Source organism: Guillardia theta (genome assembly GCF_000315625.1).
Source record: "Guillardia theta CCMP2712 unplaced genomic scaffold GUITHscaffold_91, whole genome shotgun sequence".
In the NCBI taxonomy this organism is placed as follows: domain Eukaryota; class Cryptophyceae; order Pyrenomonadales; family Geminigeraceae; genus Guillardia; species Guillardia theta.
In genome coordinates this window covers 290,248-314,554 of record NW_005434583.1, presented here as the reverse complement: position 1 = coordinate 314,554, position 24,307 = coordinate 290,248, and the positions used below count along the sequence as shown (strand labels likewise).

The 24,307-nt window shown below is 48.7% G+C and overlaps 11 protein-coding genes across 11 annotated transcripts; 7 read left to right on the top strand and 4 right to left on the bottom strand.

Annotated features, from left to right (window-relative positions):
* Nucleotides 1-1,453: 1,453 nt before the first annotated feature.
* On the top strand, nt 1,454-1,811 carry GUITHDRAFT_116120 (hypothetical protein; the record flags this gene model as incomplete). Its single annotated transcript, XM_005824735.1, has 4 exons — nt 1,454-1,506; nt 1,551-1,630; nt 1,671-1,714; nt 1,758-1,811. 4 exons carry the CDS (start codon nt 1,454-1,456, stop codon nt 1,809-1,811), a joined length of 231 nt encoding a protein of 76 aa, XP_005824792.1.
* A 2,025-nt stretch (nt 1,812-3,836) lies between these two features.
* GUITHDRAFT_49861 (hypothetical protein) lies at nt 3,837-4,415 on the top strand (the record flags this gene model as incomplete). The annotated part of the gene is made up of 5 exons (XM_005824734.1): nt 3,837-3,914; nt 3,964-4,031; nt 4,078-4,131; nt 4,203-4,282; nt 4,324-4,415. Coding segments are annotated over 5 exons (372 nt in total), but the record flags the coding sequence as incomplete, so codon positions are not given.
* Nucleotides 4,416-4,786: 371 nt separating this feature from the next.
* On the bottom strand, nt 4,787-5,892 carry GUITHDRAFT_116118 (hypothetical protein; the record flags this gene model as incomplete). Its single annotated transcript, XM_005824733.1, has 3 exons — nt 4,787-5,504; nt 5,550-5,744; nt 5,855-5,892. 3 exons carry the CDS (start codon nt 5,890-5,892, stop codon nt 4,787-4,789), a joined length of 951 nt encoding a protein of 316 aa, XP_005824790.1.
* Nucleotides 5,893-9,491: 3,599 nt separating this feature from the next.
* Nucleotides 9,492-9,752, top strand: GUITHDRAFT_58526 (hypothetical protein; the record flags this gene model as incomplete). The annotated part of the gene is made up of 1 exon (XM_005824732.1): nt 9,492-9,752. A coding segment is annotated over one exon (261 nt), but the record flags the coding sequence as incomplete, so codon positions are not given.
* A 621-nt stretch (nt 9,753-10,373) lies between these two features.
* On the bottom strand, nt 10,374-11,221 carry GUITHDRAFT_116116 (hypothetical protein; the record flags this gene model as incomplete). The annotated part of the gene is made up of 7 exons (XM_005824731.1): nt 10,374-10,495; nt 10,543-10,609; nt 10,659-10,729; nt 10,770-10,810; nt 10,857-10,922; nt 10,965-11,017; nt 11,063-11,221. The coding sequence occupies 7 exons, from the start codon at nt 11,219-11,221 to the stop codon at nt 10,374-10,376; spliced, it is 579 nt and encodes a 192-aa protein (XP_005824788.1).
* Nucleotides 11,222-12,961: 1,740 nt separating this feature from the next.
* Nucleotides 12,962-13,214, top strand: GUITHDRAFT_116115 (hypothetical protein; the record flags this gene model as incomplete). Its single annotated transcript, XM_005824730.1, has 2 exons — nt 12,962-13,039; nt 13,083-13,214. 2 exons carry the CDS (start codon nt 12,962-12,964, stop codon nt 13,212-13,214), a joined length of 210 nt encoding a protein of 69 aa, XP_005824787.1.
* Nucleotides 13,215-14,421: 1,207 nt separating this feature from the next.
* Nucleotides 14,422-15,038, top strand: GUITHDRAFT_43931 (hypothetical protein; the record flags this gene model as incomplete). The annotated part of the gene is made up of 4 exons (XM_005824729.1): nt 14,422-14,505; nt 14,555-14,736; nt 14,772-14,928; nt 14,973-15,038. Coding segments are annotated over 4 exons (489 nt in total), but the record flags the coding sequence as incomplete, so codon positions are not given.
* A 969-nt stretch (nt 15,039-16,007) lies between these two features.
* GUITHDRAFT_89574 (hypothetical protein) lies at nt 16,008-16,482 on the top strand (the record flags this gene model as incomplete). Its single annotated transcript, XM_005824728.1, has 1 exon — nt 16,008-16,482. The coding sequence occupies one exon, from the start codon at nt 16,008-16,010 to the stop codon at nt 16,440-16,442; it is 435 nt and encodes a 144-aa protein (XP_005824785.1). The 3' UTR covers nt 16,443-16,482.
* A 982-nt stretch (nt 16,483-17,464) lies between these two features.
* Lhcr14 (light-harvesting Chl a protein 14) lies at nt 17,465-18,650 on the top strand. The gene is made up of 5 exons (XM_005824740.1): nt 17,465-17,569; nt 17,840-18,087; nt 18,134-18,301; nt 18,349-18,428; nt 18,475-18,650. Exons 1-5 carry the CDS (start codon nt 17,470-17,472, stop codon nt 18,572-18,574), a joined length of 696 nt encoding a protein of 231 aa, XP_005824797.1. The 5' UTR covers nt 17,465-17,469; the 3' UTR covers nt 18,575-18,650.
* Nucleotides 18,651-18,940: 290 nt separating this feature from the next.
* GUITHDRAFT_165399 (hypothetical protein) lies at nt 18,941-20,688 on the bottom strand (the record flags this gene model as incomplete). The annotated part of the gene is made up of 7 exons (XM_005824727.1): nt 20,052-20,688; nt 19,919-20,000; nt 19,619-19,870; nt 19,274-19,563; nt 19,140-19,227; nt 19,050-19,096; nt 18,941-19,003 (listed from the first exon to the last, which is right to left on the bottom strand). The coding sequence occupies exons 1-7, from the start codon at nt 20,394-20,396 to the stop codon at nt 18,941-18,943; spliced, it is 1,167 nt and encodes a 388-aa protein (XP_005824784.1). The 5' UTR covers nt 20,397-20,688.
* A 555-nt stretch (nt 20,689-21,243) lies between these two features.
* GUITHDRAFT_198396 (F subunit of NADH-ubiquinone oxidoreductase) lies at nt 21,244-24,032 on the bottom strand. Its single transcript, XM_005824739.1, has 20 exons — nt 23,987-24,032; nt 23,474-23,670; nt 23,350-23,422; nt 23,255-23,294; nt 23,111-23,198; nt 23,024-23,065; nt 22,837-22,978; nt 22,721-22,782; nt 22,598-22,675; nt 22,442-22,541; nt 22,356-22,394; nt 22,238-22,305; nt 22,115-22,180; nt 22,039-22,068; nt 21,944-21,985; nt 21,841-21,895; nt 21,726-21,791; nt 21,632-21,681; nt 21,517-21,570; nt 21,244-21,463 (listed from the first exon to the last, which is right to left on the bottom strand). The coding sequence occupies exons 1-20, from the start codon at nt 24,021-24,023 to the stop codon at nt 21,392-21,394; spliced, it is 1,401 nt and encodes a 466-aa protein (XP_005824796.1). The 5' UTR covers nt 24,024-24,032; the 3' UTR covers nt 21,244-21,391.
* Nucleotides 24,033-24,307: the final 275 nt, after the last annotated feature.

Here is a 24,307-nt window from a genome sequence, read left to right as displayed (position 1 = left end):
ATCATTATGATGAGCAACATCTCCATCCTCTTGTTTACTATCTGTATCCTCCTTGTTTTCTTTATCCTTGTCTCCTTGTAGCCTTGGTCTCGTCGTTACAGCCTGCTTAATTACTACTTTCATCTTCTTCTCTTTCCCGCCTCCAGAATAGACAGACTGAGCAAGCTTTGCTGAAGGAAGAGCCCGCGGGGGGGAAGGGAAACTGGCAGCCCGCCTCGAACTCTCCTCCTGTTCGTCCTCTTCTTGCCGCTGCTCCAACATGAAGGTTGCATGCTCAACGAACCTCAACCTTTGGACCACATGCTTGCGAAGCGCAGAGACCTGCATGCCTATCAGTTCGAGTCCTCTATTGCCCTGCCCTGCCCTGCCCTGCCCTGCCCTGCCCTGCCCTGCCCTGCCCTGCCCTGCCCTGCCCTGCGCTCTCCTTTGCTCTGCTCCTCCTCTCACACTTGTACCTCTTCCTCCCACGAAGTGATCGCCGCAGTCGCGTTTTCCTGCATTTCGTACTGGGCAGGGAAAAGAACGGGAGGCGGGCTTGCGGAAGTGAGTGAAGGAGGAATGCGGGGAGGAGGTGGAGGCCAGCAGGATGACAGACAGGCAGGTACATAGTGAGGTAGACAGACAGACAGACAGACAGACAGACAGACAGACAGACAGACAGACAGCCAGACAGACAGACAGACAGACAGAAAGACAGACAGACAGACAGACAGACAGACAGACAGACAGACAGACAGACAGACAGACAGACAGACAGACAGACAGACAGACAGACAGACAGACAGACAGACAGACAGACAGACAGACAGACAGACAGACAGACAGACAGACAGACAGACAGACAGACAGACAGACAGACAGACAGACAGACAGACAGACAGACAGACAGACAGACAGACAGACAGACAGGTACATAGACACATAGACACATAGACACATAGACAGGTATAGACAAAGACAGATAGACAGACACTGAAAGAGGTATTGAGGGATAGCACAGCAATGTCAGGATATGTTTTTCCTCGTCTTTCTTGAGTGCGCTTCTCCTCTTGCTCTATCTCACCTCCCTTCTTCTCTCCCCAAACTCACAGATTCTCTTAGCGTTATGTGCTTTCCTCTTATGTGCTTTCATTGGTAGTCACCGGGTTTCTTCCACCACCGGTATGTCGCTCAATGATGAGTTCATTGACGACACTCGCAAAGTATTCTTCTTCGCGTGCGTTCCGGCATGACGGATGTTTGACGACAGAAGAAACAGAAACTGAGGGAGGAACAGGCAAGTTTGGCTCGAACTCTCCTCGAAAATGCAATTCCAAGGCCTCAGGGCCAGGAGACGATCGTCAACGCCTTCGGGCAGGAGGAGGTGAAGCACGCTATAGGCATATGCAAGTGAGTGGTGGATGATTAGGTGGGGGTACCGCGATGGCAGCAGAAGCAAGCAGCAATTAGAGACATGTACGCGAGCAACAAGAGCTCCGCCGACATGTCGCACGAGCAGCGGGTCCTGTGAGTCAAGAGAGCGCCGTGATGATGCCTGAAGTTTCTCGCAGGCAGATCATGGAAGCAAGGAAACGAGCGCGAGCTGCGAACGCTGAGGACGAGCGCAGGACGGCATCGGCAGCGCTTTATGGTTCTTGCTCTCTCCTTGTTCCTCTTGCTGATTCAAGCAGAGGAGGAGAACATGAGGGATCCCAGCAAGTTCGAGAGGGTAGAGGTAACCCGGCTTGCCTCCCTTCTCCTTCCCTGATGAGCTGCAGACCTTCTCGTCTTCGAGCTCAAGCTCAGGATCTGAGGGCGAGTCAGAGAAGTGACAGCGACGCGCTTGTGTACAGGAGATTGACGGGCGTGTTTGACGTAGAAAGAAGAGGAAAAAACACAAGAAGTCAAAGAAGAAAGATAAGAAGAAAAAGAAGGTCCCCAGATCAACGCATCTCCTGAATCTTTTTTCTTTAAACTGTGGATGGCACAATGGAGTGAATCTGATTCTTGTCTTTGAGGTAGGAAACAAAATCCAAGAAATCCAAGAAATCCAAATGATGGGGAGATCTTTCAAAAAATTTGGGAATAAGACGAGCCTGTCTCACTTGCTTGTTTCGATTCAGATTTGTGAAGATTTCCGTGGGGCGTCCAGAATTTTACTGATTGGATATGGGGGTGAAGGCAACACAAACATGTTGAAATGCGAGGATTTATACTTCAATCAATCAAGTTCACAAGTCATGAATATATCATCATTTGAATGTTGATAGTAGATTGTAATCACAGTATACCTCACTGATTTACAATGCTACTTCTCTTTATTGCAGTCAGCCTTTTTGTACATCTCAAAAAAATGGGAGTAATCGGTAGGTGGGTGACGGAAATGATAGTCGTCTACGTGGACTAGAGGAGAGGAGAGTAGAGGAAAGGAGACGAAAGGAGAAGAGACGAGACGAGAGGAAAGGAGAGGAGAGTAGAGGAAACGAGACGAGACGAGACGAGACGAGACGAGACGAGACGAGACGAGACGAGAAGAAAAGAAAGGAGAGTAGAGAAAAGGAGACGAAAGGAGACGAAAGGAAAGGAAAGGAAAGGAGAGGCGAGGAGGCTAAGTGGCATAGAATACGGGTCAGAAAAATTCAAGCGAAGGAGCGGGGGACAGAGACGAGGAGAGGGAGAGGGGAGGAGGGGAGAGAGGGTTTCTGTTTTTATTCGCTCAAGTGGAAGAGCAAACGGTAGCTGGCTAGGCACGCAAGAGAGGGAGCTAGGCACGCAAGAGAGGGAGCTAGGCACGCAAGAGAGGGAGCTAGGCACGCAAGAGAGGGAGCTAGGCATGCAAGAGAGGGAGCTAGGCATGCAAGAGAGGGAAGAGGGAGGAGGGAGGAGAGAGTTGTTCCTGCCATGGTTGTCGCTTCTTTTTTTCTTCAAACATTTTTGTTGCGTTGGACTCTGAGGCGAACTGCGGGGCACGATGGACGAGGGAGGAGGGAGTCGGTGAGGAGGAAGGGAGAGTAGGGGAGGGAGGGGCTGTCATGAAAACCCTAGGAATGTCACTGTTGATGGTGGTGATATGCTACCTCGGGGACGATGGAGCAGTGGTAGGTACAGGGACAGTGGCGGGAGTGAGAGGATTCAGAGGAGGTGCGAAACCGTTGATACTCCTTGGTCTGCGGGGAGGGTCCGAAGACGTCCAGGTACTGTTTTGAGCACTGAATTGCTTGTGTTGTCAAGACTTAGATGGTTGCAGATGAACACGATGAGTGAGGGAGAGAGAAGCAAGGAGCCGCTCGACAGCGACGATGACGAGCTGATCTCTGAGAATCAAGCTGCTGACCGATTGTGATGTCTCCCCTCCCCCAGCGAAACTCTCTCTTTCTCCATCCCTCCCTCCCTTCCATCGTGAAATCGCCAAACCTGCCCCTCTACCATGCCAAACCTTCCTAGTATCCTTTTGCCGTGACTGACGAGTCTTGTAGCATGATCGACCTTCTTGGCATCAGTCAGGAGGAAGCTAAGCGCGTTATTCAACCCATGAAGATGAACGGAAGCGAGGTTGAGTGCAACCCGGAGGCAGCGTGGGAAAAGGTGGGAAAAGCTGAAGTCCTCTCGAGCTTCTCTTCTGACATTGAGCTACAGCTACGCGATGACGCTAACATGACCAAGGAGGAGAGAGACTTTTGGAGGATGGAGCGCTACGCTAAGCGATGGCCTCCGCCTTGGTTGGAGGATATGGAAGATCAGCAGAATGCCGTTGTGTTCTTGGACGTGGCGATCCGATCGCTTGACAGGCAGCAACGAATGTACGCCTGTCGAGAAATCTCACTGGCAACCACAGACAGTCGACGATCGAGCACGAAGGTCGAATAACCATTGAGCTCTTCTCACACATTGTTCCGCGGACTGCTGAAAACTTTCGATGTTTCTGCACTGGCGAGGTGAAAACAAGCTTAACCTTGTCTTAACACCCCTCTGAACCCCTGTGAGGTCAAAGACCCACGGAACCACAAGCCGGTAGGATACAAGAACACGCTGATCCACCGCATCGTCAAGGGGTCTTCTGCTTCATCTCTTACTCCACTGACTGATCTACAAATGCAGTGTGCTAATTCAGGGTGGAGACTTTGTGAAGTACGATGGGACGGGATGCTATAGGTATGTGCTCTGTTTGTTCTTGACCTCGCCCCTGGCCTGTTTTCTTCGCGTTCTCACATGCTCTTTCACAGCATTTTTGGTGGCATGCGGTTTCTAGATGAGAATCTCTCGACCAAACATTTCAGGGGGGCGGTTTCCATGGCTAATGCTGGTGATAGCCTGCTTTGTGACTAGCGTGGCTAATATGAACAGGTGAGCCTGATTCCAACGGCTGTCAGTTCTTCATAGTTGCCTGCAACAACACTGAGTGGCTCGATGGCAAATTTGTTGTGTTCGGCAAAGTTGATTGCAGCTTGTCATCTGCTTCTTGTCAAGAATCTTCTGCAGGTTTTGGATGGGATGAATACCGTAGACAAGATTACGGAGGTTGTACAAGATTTTCTTGGACTGGTCAAACACGACTGATGGTGAATAGGTTCCAACAGTAGGGGAGGACTACAAGCCGTTGCGCAAGGTTAGAGGACATCCTTGATATCTGAGTGATGAAATGACAGGTCATCGTGGAAGAGTGCGGCCAGCTGATGGGTAGTGAAACAAACAATGTGTTCCGCGCCCTTCAAGAAATGATCAACATGAAAAGTAAAACTCTGTGAGAATTACTTGGATCAGGAAGTCCATTCTTGCTTCTGGGCAAATTGAGAATTGATTTATCGACTTATTCATCAATAAAACTTAGCTTGCTGGTCTTGACAATCTTTTTGGATCGAGATTTCTTGTTTTCTTGTTCGGACCCAGCATGCATATCGGACTGCCTGATTTCACACATCGTCTTTGCTTTCTTAGACTCTAGACGAGCTTGTCTCTCTAAAGTTTCTTGCTCCTTTCTCGCTTGGTCTTGTTGCAACTCTTCTTCAGAGATTCTCTTTTGGGAGCGGAGAAGCTCGAATGTTGCTGCAGCTGCCTCCCCATTTTTCCGCGGATCTTCTTCTTCGGTCCAATCAACTTCATAGCAGAGGTACCGCTCTGGATTTTTGATATGGTCCGGCACTTCATGCTTGAATCTGCAGTGCAACCCACGACTGCATTTCCCTGTCTGTGAAAATTGAAAACAAGTCTTGTTCGTTGCCTGGGAAGTTCTTGAGGGAATGTGCGAAGTCGCTGGGGCCTCCATGGATTTGCTCAGCTTCTTGTCTTTGGGAGGATCACTTGGTTGACTACGAACCCCTTCCCGACCGCCTTCCAGACCTTCCTCCAGAATTCCCCTGAAGCGTTGGCTCTCCCTTAGCAGCGTAGACTCAGATCCACAAGAACCTATGAAGATGACGTCATCGTCAACCTCTTCTCTCGTGCTTGTCTTGTCCTGGTGTTTGCTCTGTGTACAAATGCGATCGTATGGATTGTCATCAAGCACCTCAATGTCTTTGTCCAAATCCCTGGGAATGCAGCTCAGTAGCAACAAGGACATGCCCGGGCAATACCGATAGGACGTTTCCTCTGTTGTTGAGAAGACTGAGGTTGGTCGCCTAGGGTTCCAAGTTTCAGGGTTCTCTCTGGAATCTTCAGTGACGTTTGTCAGTTCGTTTGATTCAGACTTGACCACCCAAGCTCCTGTTGTCCTGTCTTGTGTTCCCTCCGGCCCCTTCGCGTCAATCTTGCTGAACAAGCTGCTGGCCCTGTTGCTGAACTCAAGAAGTGCTTGACCCGCAGGATTGTTTACGTCTTGATATAATTGAACTCTTTCAGAGTCCCGTGCTGACATGTTCGCTCTGCTATTTCGTTTTACCCTTGCTTCGAACGAACCCGCCTCTCCCATCCATCCATTTGTGTTTTGCATGATAAGTGGCAAAGTCTCTGTAAATTAAAGCAAATTAGAAACTAATGGTGAAGATGTCAATTCTAGATATCTCCACATCTCTCGACAAAAAAAGAATGAAATCGTTTTCTGTATACTTTTCCCCTTTGTTGACTCGCTCATAAAACTTCAAAAACTATGGAATGATGGAGTATTCACAATAGTCCAATGTTTGTAGAATATGCAGCAACTGCTTTAGGAAAGGAAACCTTTACAGCATCTCAGCTTTCTCAAGCTTCAACCCCACCTCCCCCTCTTATTTTCCTGCATGTTCTCTCCAGTTTGCAGGGTTGACGGCAAGAATCCCGTTGAGCCGTTACTTTTTAGTTGCAGTAGTTACAGTGCGGTCCTTTTGCGCTAAAAATAACGGTCGGTTACTACCGCCCTTCAACATTACAAGTAGATTTAAATTACATCGATGATTTTAGTTCGAACCTGATTATGGCGCGCGGTGAAGGGGCTGCTGGTCGTCAGACGGCTCCTACTAGTGACTCCGAGTCCGTCCTCCTCTGAGAGTCTCTCGCTCCTGCCTATCGCAGACCCTTCCTCCGTCTCTCACCCCGAACGACTTACAGCTGGTGGAGGGCTTGTTCGGCAGCAGCTTGATACCGAACTGCCGGGCCGGGCAAGAGGCTGGATCCGTGAATCGCACTGAAAGCCTCCAGCATGGACTCGCTGGCAAGAAATGCATCTTCGCCGAAGTCTGCTCTTGCTGATACTGACGCGAGTGGCGTCGACGAAGCGGTCAGGGCGTTCAGAGATGGACCAGCTTCAAGAGTGACGGAGGCAGAGCTTGCGAGCAAGAGGATGGAGCTGCAAATGCTACGCCAACAATTTCGAGGAAACGTTGCTTACAAACTGTCAGGGGCACTCACAGGAGATAAAGCTTCTCAGCATAATATTCATCCTCCGCCAAGATCTTTCTCTAACATGTTTTCGTGGAAGGCAGCAGCAAAAGAGGGGATGAAATCTGCAAGGAACGAAGCGAGAGACAATGTTGAAATGAACTCAGCGCCGAAGTCAAGCTTACGATTCAGTCTGGAGGCAGAAACAGGGGTGCAAGAGTCACAAAAGAAGAATTATGCGAAGCATTCCACCTCAGGTTTAAGACGATCGAGAAGCTCGATTTGTTTCTGATTTGTGAAATTTCTTAGATTATCAAAATCTGATTGCAACGAATCTAGAATTAGAAAAACAATTAGAAAATCTCAAAATAGAGCTTAGGTATGTTCGTCAAGAGTTGAAGACTCAACACGGACGGGAAGAACGACCGGACTCAGTGGGTAAGCTTGATTAGACTCGCGCGATGCACATTGATTACCTTGCTCAGGGCATGCAACATCGTCTGAGAAACACGTGCTGATACAACAAGATGATCAGATGCCAAAAGAAATGGAGAAACTCCGCAAGAACCTAGCCTTTAGCGAATCACAGATCGCATCTTTGAAATCGCAGCTTTTTGATTCGTCTGAAATCATTTCAAATCAAAGGAAAGAGATCGACAGATTGCAAAAGGCGGGATTGGACTTCCTTGACTTGAAGGAGAACGCCAAAGATGCAGAAAAGAAATGGAGCCTGCACGTTGAAAAGCTGGAGGCTCAGATCATCGACCTGCAGAATGAGCTGCACGCGTTACACAGCAACAGACTGCACTCCACTCAAAGCATGCTCGAGTCTCTTGCGGGAGACGGAGACGTCACTCTGACCATCAGGGTTGGAAAGAATGTCCTGGAACAGGACCTCCAACATCTTCTATTTCACTGTCTTGAAGTTCCCAAGCAGCAGGTAGCGGAGTTGAGAGCGATCGGAAAGTCTATCTTGCTTACCATTGGCGGAAATGGTGCTGCAATAGTGAAAGAACCTGCACATATTGTGTTGGAGATCTTTCGAAAATTTCGGAACTCAGAGAGTGCATTTTGCAAAAACTATTCTCCACACAGCATTGAGATCTGCAAGGAGAAAGGTGTTCAATTTCAACTTTCACGAATGGTAAGTTGAAACCTGCTGTTTTGATTTGACTCTTGGAAATGCAGGACGACGAGTGTAGCCTGTATAATCAAGAACAGAGCTCAGGTGAACTTAAAAAGTTTCAAGAATCATTGGATGCCAAGAGTCAAACGATATCAGACTACGAAGAAGAAATCAAACGATGGAAACAGGCCTTTAAAAGGCTTGAAGATGATCTGGATAATCACCATCAACTCATGGAGCAGCGCCTTGAACTTGCAAACTCTCATATAAAACTATTGCAGCAGGAGAGGGACAATGTTGTGCAGTCTTCTTTCAAGGTTTATGCTCAAAGTGACGACGAGGAAGCGATCAGAAACAATATTGCGATCCAGTCGATGATAGCCGAAAAGGATAATCAACTGAGATCAACTCGACATGCTCTAGACGTACTTGTGCACAACCTTCGTCAACATCTGCCGAGGTCAGGCCCGACATTTGAATCCCAAGCCAACATGGTAGAGGACTGGAATCGTGAGGTTGAGCAGATCGTCCTAGCTGTGTCCTCGACGATGCAAAATGAGACAAAAGCACGTGCAGTTCTTGAGCACAAGAGTAAAGAGGTGATTTGTTCTGCCCGTTTGCTGTAAAACTGATCAGTGTTGTGTAAGCTTGAAAGCTACATTGCAAATCTTGAGAACCAGCTTCAAGACAACCACTCCGCCTTGGAGAAGCAAAGATTCAATAGCGCTATCGAAATAGAGAGAGAGCGAAGCGAGAAAGAAGAAGTGTATGCCATCTTGAACAAGGAGAGAGTCGACAAAGAAGAGGCCCTCAAACAGCTGAATGTGGTAAACTCCGTCTTGGCTGGTCTACAACACAATAATGTTCCGACAGGCAAAGGATATCATCCATGGACTCGAATTGAAATTGAACAATGATAAGGAGCAACTCGAGATCACTTTGAGTGCCGAGAAAGCGAAGGTTTCAAAGCTGGAAGGAGCACAGGAGAACATGCGGGGTCAGCTGTCTCAGGTCTGAGTGTTCTTTATGTACGGGAAGCTCATCGTTATTTGTGCAGGCCAACCAGTTGATTGAAGAATTGAAAGAACAGAATGAAATAACCAAACAGATGCTAAATGAAAAGTTCGAATTGCTAGAGCAAGCCAATGCTGAGCTGAAATCGCTTCAGTTTCAAGGAGTGGAACTCGCTCAAAGGAAGGTTCTTCTGGAAAGTCGCCTTGAAGAAGAAAGTAAGAAGAATGACGCTGAGAAGGGAGATCTCCGCAAGTTGGTTGAAACTGAACAGAGCAAAGTTGAAAATTTGTCAAAGAGATTATCAGACTCGCAGGAGCGAGAAATGAACTTGTTGTCCATTCTTTACAAATCCACAGCAGAGAGTACGAAGAGCTCTCCAGAAAATTCGAATAACTCAGATGTCAAAACGCGCAGTCCCGAAACTGATGGAAAATCATTCCAGGGGATGTTTGAAGCCTCCCCAAGCTCATCGCAGCCAATGGTGCCTGCAGGCGAGCAAAGTCAAGACAACTTGGCGATCCCTTGGATTTCTCCTACTTTCCCATCAAGCACACAACTAACGCTGCACGCGTCCAAGCCCACCTACCAGGGTCAGCTCAAGGACGGCTGGCCGAATGGCAGAGGTATCACAGTTTGGGCAGACGGAAGGATTTACGACGGGTACTGGAGCAGAGGCGTGTTCGAAGGCTTCGGGACTTGCATATGGTCCAACGGCGACAAATATGAGGGGGAGTGGCATGACGGGTTTGCTCATGGGAAAGGTCACTACACCTACGCCAACGGTGACTGCTACGAAGGCGAATTCTTCCAGGATAAGTTCAATGGGTTTGGCGCTTTCACCTACAAGAGCGGATGGAAGTTTCGAGGAGCTTGGGAGGGGGCAAATTGAACGGATGGTGTATGGTAGTGACCGATCGAGGGGTGAAGAGAAAAGAACATTTCGCAAAGGGCGTCCAGACGAACCATGCCTCTTTCACTCAAGAGGAATACGGAAAAATGCTCCTCAAGGTCGGCCTTGCGTGCTAGTGTCTCCCATGACTTGCGTGTCGTCGTAGGTGAGCGAGATCGTTGCCGCTGTCAGGCAGCAAACCGCCAACATTCGCGAGGACAAGACAATCCAGCATCAGGCGAGCAAGTCGACGTCTCCAGTCACGCCTGACTGGCAACCTCAACCCGCTGACTCTGATTGGTAAAACTCTGATGGTTCAGCCTCGCTCTGGTCCCTCACTAAAGCGCAGGAACGACAAGCATGAGCTCAAGAATCCCGCGAATTCACCCACCAACGAATTCTTTGAAGAGCAGGGAAGCATGCAGCCATGGCTGAACTCTCCGTCGGCCATCTCCCTCACCAGCTCCTCGTTGAGCTCACCGGCGGCAGCAACGCCAGGTATGGAGGAGCATCAGGCATCCAGAGAGAAGGAGAAGAACGTGGCTCTCTTCTAGGCTGTCTTTGTTCCCCAGCGCATCAAGTGGACGATTCATGGAGAAGCACGTAGTCTCGAGACGAGTTGCCAAACTTGATGTTGTCTCGCTCCTTGAGCTCATAGTAGCGCATGTCGTCAATCCGTTCGCCATTGAGTTGTGTTCCTAAAGTCATTGTAAACTAAGCGAGAGAGCGCGTCCGCCGTTCTTACCGTTTGTGGTCTTGAGGTCCATCAGGTACGGCCTCACGCTCAGGATGACTCCTCCCACTCCGTCATCCTGCGCATCAGCAGCAAGTGAGCTCGGAAGCATAACCGTCGAGATTGACCTTCTCGTGCTGCCGGAATTGAATGACCGCGTGCTGCTTTGAGCAGGAAGGATGGTCGGTGGCGACGAACCCTGCAAAAACTTGACTTTGCGAAGAGAGCAAGCTGAAAACCTGGAAAGTGCTCCAAGCTGCGATCTCGTCCGAAGATGTAGCTGAGAAAGCATCACATACTGCTGTAGAATCAAGACAAGGAGGTACCAAGAACATCTGTGCAAGTGAAGGATACGGAGCTGCTCGTCCCCCTTGAACTCATACAGTCTCCACCTGAGAGGCCTTGAGCCATGCCATCACTCTTAACAAACTCACTTCTTGTCTGGCATCCTCGCCTCCATCGGTTCAACGAACTTCAACTCCACTCCCTTGAACAAAAATTAAATGCCGCGGAAAACATTTCAAAATATTACCTTCCATGTGCGGGTCTCAGAAGCCAGGAGGCCAGAAAGTCCATAATTGGCAGTCTCTTTCTTGCCCTCCTCTTCAGGCTCCTCCTCCTCGTTTTTATCTTTCTTGTCAGTTTTCTTGCCCCACTCATGATTTCTATATTCTGAATCATCACGGGGCATTCGGGCTGATCAATTACGATCGTCATATACAGAAGGAGAGAGCAAGACAAGTAGACATTCCTGCTCTCCTTCGCTGCATGTCATTCTGTTTTTCTTTCTCCATCGCAACCTGGTTTCTTTCTGAGTATCTAAACAACGCTCAAGAATATTACCAATGAAGGATCTAAATCTTCCCCAGTCTCTTGGTCGACAAACTGACCTCAAACTGTCAAACGCACTCTGCTTCATCTTTGATCGGAGCAAAAACCTTCATGCTCAAAGAAATCTTCTGGTTCTCCACATCCACAGAAAGAACCTTCAATGATCGATCAAATCTCATCAATGCAACGCAAAGGTCGACTACCTTCACCCTGACATTGTCCCCGACTTTCAATTCTTCATCTACCACCACCTGTAACCACACATGTCAACAAAGAATCTAGGACTTCATGTTCCATCCGACTCGCCTTCTCTCCTGCAGGCTTGTTGACAATCTGAGAGAAGTGGACGAGCCCCCACTTGCCGGGCTGCATTGACGTCAGAGTACCACCGGCGCAGAGCCTCTACTTCACCAGCGCCTCAATCTCCACAAAGGCTCCGAACTCTGCGACTCTGCGAACAACTCCCTGATGGATAGAGAAGATTGCAGGAGGATCGAAAGGTTCATTACGCCTGGGCCCTCGCCTGAACTCTCTGCGTCCTTCTTCTCCCTGCTGCCGCTAATATCTCAGATGTTGGAGATTGTGAAGCGTTTCCACCTCGTTCCTCTCAAACCGTCTTCCACGAGGGGGTGGCGAGGGATTTCGCTGGCGTCTGCATTCCATTGACTTTCAGTCCGACTCAGATTTTTCCTTCCAGGGTGACACCTGCTGTATCGAGGTGAACGAGATCGTGATCTTGATCGTCTGTGTGCCTGGGTCAAACATACAAGAATTTCAACTATTTGAACCTGTCGCGTCTTGGCAATGACCTCGACCTGCTCACATGGGGATACCAAAGCAAAGCATGCTCAGTTCCAACGCAACTCGTAGATAATCATTATCACCTCGATCTTCTTTCAAACGATCTTGACCTGTTCAGATTTTAAACTAGTTCAGCAAACCCATATTTGGATAAAAACTCGCCTTGATCGGCTTCTGTAGCGCGGAGATCTGCTTCTATATCGAGGAGATCTGCTTCTGTAGCGCGGAGATCTGTATGACACTCAAGGTATTGTTGCCTTTCCTTCATCTACCTCCGTCTTGGAGACAATGAGCGTGACGCTGAACGATCCCTGCCCTTCCTATCGTCGTTGAAAGAGAACAGAATTGAGGCGTTAAAAAACCTAAACCCTACAACACATAGCATACCTTTCCTCTCCGTTCTGCGCCGACCTGGGAGAATCCTCGCGCATGTTTCTGCTACATGTAAGTTGGTACCGTAGTCAAGAAGATGATGATTAGTATGTAGAAAATGAGCAAGTAGTATGTAGAAGATCAGGATTGGTATCTAGAACCAAGGGAGGCTTGAAAAGTGTCAAATGTTAACAAGCAACTCTCACAAGTGCGACCAGCGACTGAACCTGAAACATTGCAGCAAGAAGGCTCAGGGGGGGGACACGAAGGCAGGGCAGGCATGAAAGGGAGAGAGGATGAAGAGAAGCAGTCGAGGAAGGTATAATGTGGGGATAGGAGGCGGGTGTGGGGGGGGGGGAGGAGGAAGAAGAGGAAAAGGAGGATGGGAGAAGGAACAAAAGAGTGAAAATGTTGGGAAACTCAGTACATGGCGCGTGGAGGCGGATTGACGAAGAGAAACGCATGGGGAATGAGAATCATGCAGGATGAAGAATGGATAGAGTGGGTGAGTGGGTGAGTGGGAGAAGGAGGTCAAGGAGGACGTCAAGGAGGAGGTCAAGGAGGACGTCAAGAAGGAGGTCAAGAAGGAGATCAAGGAGGACGTCAAGGAGGACGTCAAGAAGGAGATCAAGGAGGAGGTCAAGGAGCAGGTCAAGGAGCAGGTCAAGGTTAAAGAATGAGCGCTTGATGAATCAATTCAGCATAGGAGCGGCGATCACGTCCGTGCGGGCCGGGCCAGGCGGGCCGGGGCCGCGGCGTCGCACTGACCGGCACCTGAGTCACTGGGCCTTTACTCACTGGGACTCGGGAGGTCAGTGCCAGTGCCAGTGTGCGGCCCCGCCGCCGGTAGGCCCCCGGGGGCCGCCCGGCCGGGCCCTTGAAGCCGCCTTACAACGGTATGACCCCACCCCCCTCTATGCCATGGGATCCGGTTCAGCCAACCCATCAGGGGTATTTCACCCACCCCTTCTTTACACCTCCCGGACCCACCACCCCATTTAGAGGGGATTCAGTGGACCACAATTATTCCCGTCTGGGGCGTCTTATGCTTTTTGATTAGAATTTCAATAATAATTTTCGGAGAAACTTGAAATATCAATATGGTATTTTTTCAATATAGATGAAATATTGACATTTGAGTTCCCTGCATGAGCTCAGTCTGGTTTTTGTGCAACCCCTCTAGTCCTCTCCGCGCTAATGCTGGGACGCGGCCTCCTCGTCGTCGCTTCTCCTCCTCGTTGGTAGCAGCGCCGACTCTCTCCTCCCTCACCAGCCTCCTTCCTATCCTAATCCACCACCTTCGCGTTCACTTCCCCCTCCTTTCACCAGCTCATCTTCGCTTTCAGCTCTGGGCTTGTCCACAGGATCCTGTACCGGTACCCACTGGTGTTATCCCGAAGCTAAGGAAAGGATCACAGATCTCCCACCGCTGTCAATTTGGCAGCTACATACGAATATGATCTCTATCAGATGCTTTCTGCTCGCTGCTCTTCTTTCAGCTGTCTCCGCTCGCAACACTCCACTCCAGGCGCAGCAACCTGCTCGGCATGGAAGGAAAGGGGTGCCCACTACATTGAACCTTCGAGGTGGCGGTGTTCCCCTGATTCCTTTGAGTGTTGCGGCCGGAGGGTTTGCTGTCCTTCTCAAAACAAATGCTCCATTCAGAGAGAAGATCTTCAAGGTCGAAATTTCTCCTAAGCTGCCGGGGTTGGTGAAACCGTAACACGCAGGTACTCTCCAACGTCAGGTTGAACAGGGGCGGACCGAGGCTCAACCTGAAGCAAAGGTGTGCTTACCTGTCTGCATGAGCATGTGCCTCCTGAATATTCAAGGGTTAGGAAGGACACTAAGGGCGCTTTGGCCGGATACGACGTGAGGAACGGCACCTGGGCTGTTGAGATTGACGAAGTACAACCCGGTTGCCTTCTGGTTTCTTCACCTGAGACTTTCAGATTTGCCGGCTCTAGATTGGTACCGTCAAATGTATAAACCGTTGGTTGCAAGATGAACGTTGTGCTAGGTTCTCGATCAATCGGTTGTTCTGCTTGTTCGCCATGGAGCAAGTGGAAGTTCGGGCTTCATCATCAACAGACCCACTCAATATAACGTCGGGGACGTCACAAAGAAGTTGCCGATGTTTGAGCAGAATCCATTGTATCTTGGTGGCGATATTGGAGAGGGAGTTTACATGTCAGTGTCATCGTTTTGAGATCTAAGTGGATTCACTGGTTTGGCAGGATCCATGGAGTCCCTGGACTCAGAAACGCAACCGAGGTTTCTGACGGAATCTATTATGGTGGTTCAGAGCATGCTATGCAACTCGTCAGTGAGGGAAAAGCGGAGGCCAAAGACTTCCGATTCTTCTTCAAGTATGTTGCTTGGGCTCCTGGGCAGGTAGGCATTCATGTTGCCTGAAATCGGTCTAACTTGGTTGAAAGCTTGAAGCCGAGATCCAGAGCGGATGTTGGTGCCCATTGCGATCTTCTCTAGATCTTGTCTTGCAAACTCGGGACTACAAAGGATTGTCTTACGCCAAATTTCACAAAGTATTCTGGCATCAGGTCTGCTGTTGCGAATTTGCGATTCGCCATTTAAATCATCTTCAGGTTTTGCACACCCTTGGAGGAAAGTTTCTGAACATATCTAGAGACACAATTGTGAGAGAGGAGGCTGAAAGACTGAAATTGGAAGAGTGGGTTGCAATCTTGCAAGATGGCGGAAACAAAACTGTTATACAGCACGAAGGCGTGGAAATGGGCGGTCTTGTGATTGCTACGATCTCTGAGAAAATTGAGCCTGAAGAGATGAAGACTGTGCCTGTAACAGTCAACCAGATCAAGGACACTGTTCAGGCAACCTTGAATGGAAACGAATCTCCTGATGTTGTGCTGAAGACTTTGAGTGCGTATTTCTTCAAACAGTACAAGACTATTCCTGGTGTTATTGATCCCAACGGTGTCGAGCTACACGATTTCATCAATCACGTGCTCGCTTCGAAGGAAGGTTCTCCAATGGCGTTGAGTTTCCTCTACATGGCTGTTGCTAGGGAGCTTGGTTACCCTCTTCGGGTGATGAACTGCACTTCGCGCATGCGAGGTCCAGTGGACTTCCTCGTGAGATACGATACTCCAGTGGCAGAGGGAGAGACTGCTCAAACCGAACCAATCTTTATTGACCTTGCGGCTGAAGGAAGCATCATTTCCAAGGAGGAAGCCATGGCGAAAATTCCTGGAGAGGAAGAGTCCAGCCTGGGTCCCGTGCCTCATGTACAGCTCTATTCAAGGTTCATGCATTCCTACGTGGACTCAGCTGCCAAGGCGGGCGATGAAGATTCATTGGTAGTGTGGCTACAGCAGATCAGGATCCTGCAAGCTGCAATCAATACCATTACCATCAGTCATGCGACGGCGAATCAGAACATTACGGCTGGAGGTGGAGCTCCCAAGCTCCAATCAGGAGAAACTGAACAGGGCATGACCTTGCACGAGATCCTGAAGGACGCTCGACTTGTTGGGCCGGGAAACACCACTTTTGATGCGTCTAACCTGAAGGATAAGTACGTTGGGATCTACTTCAGTGCCAGTTGGTGTCAGCCATGCAAGGCCTTCACCCCTCAGCTGATCCAGATGTACAGCAAACTCAAGATAGCCGACGGAAAACCTTTCGAAATCGTCTTCGTATCAGCTGACCGTAGCCAAGAGGCCTTCGATTCTTATTTTGGTCAGATGCCTTGGTTCGCTGTGGATTTCCAAGATGGCAATGCCAGAAGCACGCTTTCGTCGGCGATCGGGGTGGAGGGGATTCCTAAACTCGCCCTGTTTGACACTGAGGGGAGGTTGATCACAGGAGAAGGTAGGCGTCTTGTGATGGATGATCCCATGGGAGACAGCTTCCCCTGGACTCAATAAATGTTGCTCGAATTTCTTATTAAACAACAGTCTGTCTAGTATGTCTGTATGGCAACGTCAGTCACTCGCAGCCCAGAGTCACAGTGCCGCAACCGCTCCAGCATGGGCCGGTAAACCACTCGACAACCCCGGTGACCGGTCTTTGAGCCCGGCCAGACTCGCGGCCGCGAACCGGGCGCCGCGCGCGGCCAGATCACCAAGGCCTGAGATGTAACCGTAGCAGAGGAATGTAACTGTAAATGGGTTGCATGTTTAGAGGTATGACGGGTTTTTATAATCGTCAGAGACTTACAATACTTATTGACCTCAACCATAGAAATAAAAACTAATTAAAAGAGTCTCAATACTTTTGGAAAATATTGATTCGATTTAATAGAGTGACATAAAGTTTTCTGGTAGTTAATAAAACAAAGATATATATTTGTATGATTATTTCCTGCTAAATCTATTCTTCAAATCTAAAATATTTTGTGAGAAAGGAATCAAGTTCTGAGGGTGGGTAGTATTGTGTTGGGTGGTCAAGGAAGATTCACTATGACTACCCCCTTTTACAATTATCAAAGTACGGGTGTATGAGGTAGGATGAGCAAAGACCCATGGGGTCCCGACCCTCGTGTCTTTAATCAGTGGGGTATTTTTTTTAAAGTCCTGAGGGTCCCGAGGGTCGGTACCGTGAAGGAGGGGTAGTTAAGAAGGGAAAACCACAGGTGGAGCTAGAGAAGGGGGGGGTCCCGAGAAGCACTACCTGTCATTTGATAACACTCTTGTGATGCATTGGGGGGTAGAGGGGTTCTGAAATGGGGTGGGTACTTGGATTTTTCTTCAAGAAGGGGTAGTGGGAGTGAGATGGCTTTGTAGCGAGGTGGGTGGTAGTGGTTTTATATTTCTCGGGAGGTTGGATGGGATTTGAGGGGGTAGTATCCAGTCAACACGGCGGGTAGGGGGTCAGGATCAAGAAGGGGTAGGGGAACGAGGGGGTGGTAGCGAGGGTTATAAGAAGGAGGGGAGCGGCGAATCGCGTCAGGTCATGCTCAGAGCGATCAGCCTCCTCGCCGCTGCCGCCAGCGCTGCTGCGTTCGCCCCCGCGCCTGCGGGAAGGCTCTCCGCCCCCGCCGCGTCTCGTGCTGGTGAGAAATGATTGAGAAAACCTGCTCTCAAAGAATTGTGTCTGGAGAATTTTGTGGAAACCACCACAGGAGGATGTGGTGGGCATGGGGGGACGTTCATGGGGGTGAGAGGCAGGAATTCTACCAAGGACATCTACTTGTGCGAATGAAATGTCAATTCGAAGATGTTCCAGTGTGATATCATTGTTTTCAGTTCATCTGTGAAGATATCTTTGTCTGTGAAAACACGATCCTATTTTTGTGACGTGAATCTGACTTTATCGTCTTCAGCTATCTCGCGTGGACCTCGCATGGCTGTCTTCGAGGGATCTTTCTCTGAGTCCGTTCCTTTCTTGAAGCAGCCGACCAACCTTGACGGATCCCTCCCCGGAGATGTTGGATTTGATCCCCTTGGCTTCTCCGAAGTGTTCGATGTCAAGGTGTTGAGAGAGGCTGAGCTCAAGCACGGTCGCATTGCCATGCTTGCCGTTCTCGGATGGCTCGTCCAGGAGTCCTACACCTTCCCCTTCTTTGACAAGGTCTGCTTCACTGGCACAGCGCGCGAGATGAGCTCACATCTTGCAGGTTTCCCCCATCGAGGCCCACGACCTTCTCGTCAAGTCCGGTGGCATGTCTCAGATCCTCTTGTGGACCTCCTTCCTCGAGATCTTCGGCGGAATCGCTCTCTTCCAGACCATCCAGGGAACTCGCTACCCTGGTGACTTCTCCTTTGATCCTCTCGGCCTTTCCGCGGTGAGCTTCATCCTGAAACAAGTTCTCTCGTGGCTGATGTGCAACAGGGCAAGAACGAGGCCAACTTGGAGAAGTACCAGCTCGCTGAGATCAAGCACGGACGCCTTGCTATGATTGCATTCGGAGGGTGAGATAAGAGCTAGGGTTTTTTTTTATCTGATTTCTTTCATCAGATTTGCCCACCAGTACTTCATCACCAAGCAGGGAGTTTTTGAGCAGCTCGGAAACTTCAAGCCCATCCCCGGCTTCCCTGAGGCTTACTTCGGCCCATAAACGTGATATTTAGTTACAAAGGCAGTGCGCCATGTGGTCTTGTGAAATTTCAATGAAAATATGATTCTTTACCTCCAAAAAATGGCTTTGAATCCCACGCCTGTTTGAAACTGATCTGAGTGATGAGAAGTTACACAGGCGTATACTGTGTAAGTGTCAATGGAGAAGTGTGATATATTTACCGTGCTGTGTTCGTTCTGCACTGGTGGAAGCACAGGAAAGGAAATCAGTGCTTCAATGGCCCATATGGTTGACCTCAACTGTGAGGAGCTGTGCTCCTATGGTTTCAGTGATACACTAACGAGGAATCCAACGAACAATGGGATGCATAGCATTGATGTTTATTTAGAGAAATGACGTCGATCATTAGGCACCAAGAAATCCCCGTAGAAACTTGTCACTTTCCGCTGATTTCAAAGGGTCACTTCCCTGATATCAGAGTCAAAGAAAGCTTATCAACAAACATGCAGGGGACCTTCTTCAGAGGAGATGTAGGATCAAAAAGACTATCATGCTTCCCGTCTGTCAAACAATGAGTGTCCCACGCAACAACAAGGAGGTTCACGTTTGGTAGAAGAGAGTCCTGTGGTTCTTGGATCTTCGAAGCCACGGAGAAACTTGTCATTCTCAGCCGCTGCAAGCGGGTCCTTGTCCTACTCACAGTCAAACTTGTACAAATAAAAGAGAGAGACATACAACCTTGGAATGGTGGTTGTGCACTTGTGTGCGCGAGTTGCTCGAGCCAACGACGGGATTGTCAGTCTTCTTGATGAAAGAAAACGCTTTTGCCCACGCAGAGTCTCCGGAAGAATGAGATGAATGAGAATTTCCACGGTCGGCATGCATATCCGAGAGTGAGGAGTCACTGCTACTTTGGGAAAGGCTGGAATCGTCCACATTCAGAGAAGAGTCCAATGACGACGTGCCAGAGTCATCCGACGAAATCGCACTCGACCCCGATGAGTCAGGAACAGGTGGGGGCGGATCCACTGCAGGGAGAAGATGAGCATCGTAATAGCAAAGAGGATAACACGGCATTTTCACCTGTCGACTGAGAATCTGAAGAAGGGAGCGATGATGTAGCACTATCTGACTTGCTAACAAGACTTGTTTTAGAGCTTCCTGAATCCGAACCCGATCTCGACTTGGAGCTTAACACTTTAGAAGGATCAAATGGAGGAGGAGCAACAGCATTCGCCCCCGTATCGCTCTTTCCGCCTCCAAGCAGAGTGCCTTGCATCACTTGCTGCTTGATGGACTGTGGAGGAGGAAGATAACCCGCTTTGTGCCCGAAGTCTGCACCATTCACATTGAGCACACGAACATGATGAAACTTAAGCTCACCTGTCATAGCCTTGAAATCATGATTGATCTCATCCCTCAGAGCCTTCATTTTAGCCGCAATGATCTTTTTTCGTGCCAAACACTACATCCGCATTAGCCTTGCCATACACAACAACACAACTGCACTGCTTACCTCTTTCCCGCAAGGCTTCTTTGCTCCAGTAGTTTGAGTCTCTGCAAGTTCTACTGGACTTGCATCTCGATGACCTGACTCTTCCTCTACCATCGCCAACAGATTTTGAAGTACATGATTTGTAACATGACCCACTTCCTTTTCAGAAGCTGACATTCCATTTAACTCTTGACCCATTTCAATACTTTTTGCTCCTTGTCTGCTGTTATCCATCCAAGCAAGCAATACAGAAAATAAACATGCAAAGAATGCAAGAGAGATCGCAAATAGTCTTCTTCGTCTTTTCAACGGATCAACATGAGTGACTGAGGGTACATTAGTGGCTCTTTCTGCACAGTCTGACATCCTTGGTGCAGGGTTTTCTGTGTCTGAAAGCTTAAAATGTCTAGGCTTTGTAGTTGGAAACAGGTATAGGACAGGATCAATCCGTGAGAAAGGAAATCATGCTCACAGAACGAGTGGCAACCAGTTGGAACGAGGAAAGCAGGCCCTGAAGGATTGGATGAGGGTGATAGGAAGGAAGTACAGAGAAGATGAAGAGGGAGGGAGGGAGGGAGGGAGAGGGAGAGGGAGAGACGCTGAGCTGACCAAGCTGCTGCTGCTGCGGTGGAGCAACAGGAAGCCGCTGATGCTTGATGATCTATTTCCGGCGCACACACAATTTAGTAACTGGGTCTGAGGATGGATGAGGCCAACCCGGCCGGGCCTGAGCCGCCCGGCCGCCGCACCGCCCGGGCCGGGCCGGTCAAAAAAGGTCCAACCCTCAGTGACGAGTCCCGGGTCCGACGGTCCGGTGTGGCACGGGTGACCCGGACTCAGGCCCGGCCAACCTGTGACTCGGAGTCAGGCATATCGTTTCGAGTCACTGACTACGCTAGTATGTCAGTCGACCTCAGAAAAGTCACGCAGACATCACATCGACCTCAGTTGTAACAAGACAGTTTTTGCTCAAGACCGAGTTTAATGCACACAAAAACAGAATTGAGGAGCACATGAGAGATAGACTGTATGCTAGGATGTGAAACCCAAGCATCCAGACATGAGAGGACCTTAACAAGACGGCTAGGAAAGTCCCCTCTTCATCCCATGTACTACATGCCGCCTCGCCACGTAAGACGTTTTGGTTTACAGGAGAGTTTTTGTTAACTCGGCGCTATCTGACTGGCACGGCTGGCATACGTTCCATCATAAGTTTCACTACGAAGAGTTTACTATCATTCCATCATAAACCAGGCACTGTAGGCTGACTCGAGATCGAACACTTCGAAAGTTAATATATCACAACCTCCAAAGTCACTCTGGGAGCCTTGGAACCATGTGGTTATCCATCAATCTTATGCTTACAGGGTTCCTGATGCTTTGTATTGGTTGATACGCTCTTCAATAAGCGGTCGGAAATTTCTGATGAGTCCCTGCAAATTTATCGGTGAGCATAGCCCAACACGATAAGCAGACCACATGACACCTGAACAGGCCAAGCTGCCGCATCTCCAAGGGCACAAATGGTATGACCTTCAATCTGCAGTTGATTTCAGAACAGATCAATCAAGTCAACTCCCAAAACGCGTTTCTCGGTTCACCTGACGAGAAATCTCGTCGAGCATGTCAATCTCACCAATTGATGCATTGCCTACCAAGCTTGCTTCAGGGCAAAATCGTGAAAGAGTTTTTGACCTATGGTAAATCTCTGAAGGATGTTGTACATCCACATGCAACCCTCTCTGCACGGGGTACATTGTCCTGCATCGGCATTTCTTAACACACACGGCAGATTCCATACAGCACGTACCACAACTCTCGTGCTTAAAGAACGAGGAAATACGGGCGACTGCTTTGATGATATCCTGAAACAACGTGATTAGGACAGATAAGTGCTGCTCTGCGTGAATGACCTGGGAATTATCGAGCACCGTCATAGAGCCAGTTCCGAGTGCCTACAGAACTTGTCAGTACACACTGAATTCAAGTGCCAAAAGAGTAGAGAGACCGATTTATACTTCCGCAGACCATCAAAGTCCTGTAGGCGAATCACTTTGGATTTCAGCAAATCGATAATTCGCTACCATGATTGCTTCTGCCGCCATGCTCTTTGTGATCATGGGAACCGAAACTCCTCCAGGAATTACAGCCTGAATTAATACAGAAAACTTGAGAAAAATACAATCTGCAGTAAATGCCAAACAAACCTGCAGATTGTCCCAGCCACCACGAACACCTTTTCCATGCTTTTCGATGAGATAACGCATCGGAACACCTTCATCAAACCCGTCAGCATCAATTCGCATTCAGTGAATGTTCATTTACCCATCTCTTCCTCAACCGTGCAAGGATTATTTACGTTGCCTATGATAGAGTTGGACGATGTAGACACGCATTAAAAAACTAAAGACCTCCAACGTTGAACAACTTGGTGCCTTTGTTCCCTTCGCGCCCAAAAGAAGCAAACCAACTACCACCCCTTCTCATGATTGTCGGAACGACAGCAACGGTCTAAAATCGATTGAAGGGGTGGCTTAATGGCATAAACAATCTTGGAACCAAAATACCTCAACATTGGTCACGGTGGTGGGGCAACCCCACAGGCCAACGTTTGCAGGAAAAGGAGGTTTGAGCCTTGGCTTGCCCTGCACCAAAGGTCAAGGAAAGTTTAAAAAGGAAGGAGTTTTTACCTGTTTGCCTTCCAAAGATTCAATCATAGCAGTCTCTTCGCCGCAAATGTATGCGCCTCCACCTTGATTCGAGTCATATCACAAGATTATTCTGTGATCGAATAAAAGGTTCACACCGCGATGAACATAGACATCGAAGTCATATCCACTGCCACAAGCATTCTTGCCGAGTTTTCCTTCTGCATACGCCTCGGCAATAGCTTTCTCCAAGGCAACATATTCATCGTAGTATTCTCCACGAATGTAGATGTAAGCAGCCTATATTTCATTTCACGCTCGTCCAATGCAATTGCTGCGTCAAACCTTGGCGAGCATGGCAGCACCAACAACCAGACATCCGTCCACCTGAATCAGATGATCAAATAAGAGAATGGTACAAGCCATGCCTACCAGCTTGTGAGGCTCATGCCGGAGAATCTCTCTGTCCTTGCATGTGCAGGGTTCACTCTCATCGGCGTTCACCACAAGATACGAAGGTCTAGTTGGCGGATGCAGTCAGCTCAGATCCCAAGAGTCTTACAGACATCTTGATACCGTCCATCTTTCTTCTTGGGCATGAATGAGTATTTCAATCCTGCAGATGATTTCAACGAACCCCATCTCAACTGAGCTTGAGGATTCTGCAAGACCTGTTGGGAAGCCTGCACCACCACGACCACGCAATCCTGAGGCTTTGAGCTCATTGATGGTGAACTCCCACCCCTTCACAAAACCATGGATCAGAATATGATACAAGTTACACCCTGATCTCACCTTTTGCACTATTTCTTTGGTCATGTAGTAATCACCTCTCTTCATCGCACCCTTGATGCTCGTGTCGTGTTCACCATAGATGTTTTGAAAGATGCGATCCTGATCCTTGAGACCTTCGCTGAATTGTACTGGAGTGTTGGCAGAGGAAAACATCCTAGCTGCAGCAGCTGCGCTCCCTTTCTGGTTCAGGCGCTGGGCTGTGGAAAGAAAGTTATTTACTAGTTGAAATGGGCAAAAACTGCAATTTGTTTCAAGACAGGTCATTTTGTTACGAGTATCAAGAACCATTGAAATGAATATGATTTTGCTATCTGTTGTTTGTTGTGGAGCAGAGTAATGAAGCAGAACCATTGTTTCAGGCACCCTACACATAGCGCAAACCATTTAGGGATCGAGTTGATTGTAATGGAGATAACAAAGGGCAGATTAAGACGATTGCACCATCGAAAAGACAACAAGTAACAGATGGAAGACATTGTTGCATTGAAGCGCGATTTCTCTGCGCCTGCTTACCCGCCGTAATGGCCTTTCCCAACGACCGCCGAAGCATTGCGAGGCTTTCTCGGTGGTAGGAGGTGGTAGTAGCTGATATACTTTCTAGGACACTGCTCGGACTAAGAGAAGACCTAAGAACTCCTATGACCAGACCTAGGACCTGCTTGATTGAATATTCCTTTTATAAAGAAGTATGTAAAGGAATTCCTTTACTATCTACATTTTGGCATTGTACCATATTTGATATTTATAACTCATAAATTTATTGAAATTATACATTTCATAGTGTAAATTGTTTTATTTTCTAGGCGTCTTGTGCGTCCGGGGCTTTCAAAAATT

Excerpts from the sequence above, each read along its gene's own strand:
- Lhcr14 (XM_005824740.1), top strand. The coding sequence starts at position 17,470 with ATGCTCAGAGCGATCAGCCTCCTCGCCGCTGCCGCCAGCGCTGCTGCG. Across the intron at positions 17,570-17,839 it reads CCCCGCCGCGTCTCGTGCTG|CTATCTCGCGTGGACCTCGC; the intron begins GTGAGAAATGAT and ends TATCGTCTTCAG. Across the intron at positions 18,088-18,133 it reads CCTTCCCCTTCTTTGACAAG|GTTTCCCCCATCGAGGCCCA; the intron begins GTCTGCTTCACT and ends CACATCTTGCAG.
- GUITHDRAFT_198396 (XM_005824739.1), bottom strand. The coding sequence starts at position 24,023 with ATGCTTCGGCGGTCGTTGGGAAAGGCCATTACGGCGG. Across the intron at positions 23,066-23,110 it reads GGCATGAGCCTCACAAGCTG|GTGGACGGATGTCTGGTTGT; the intron begins GTAGGCATGGCT and ends CATCTGATTCAG. Across the intron at positions 21,464-21,516 it reads CGGCAGCTTGGCCTGTTCAG|GGACTCATCAGAAATTTCCG; the intron begins GTGTCATGTGGT and ends ATAAATTTGCAG.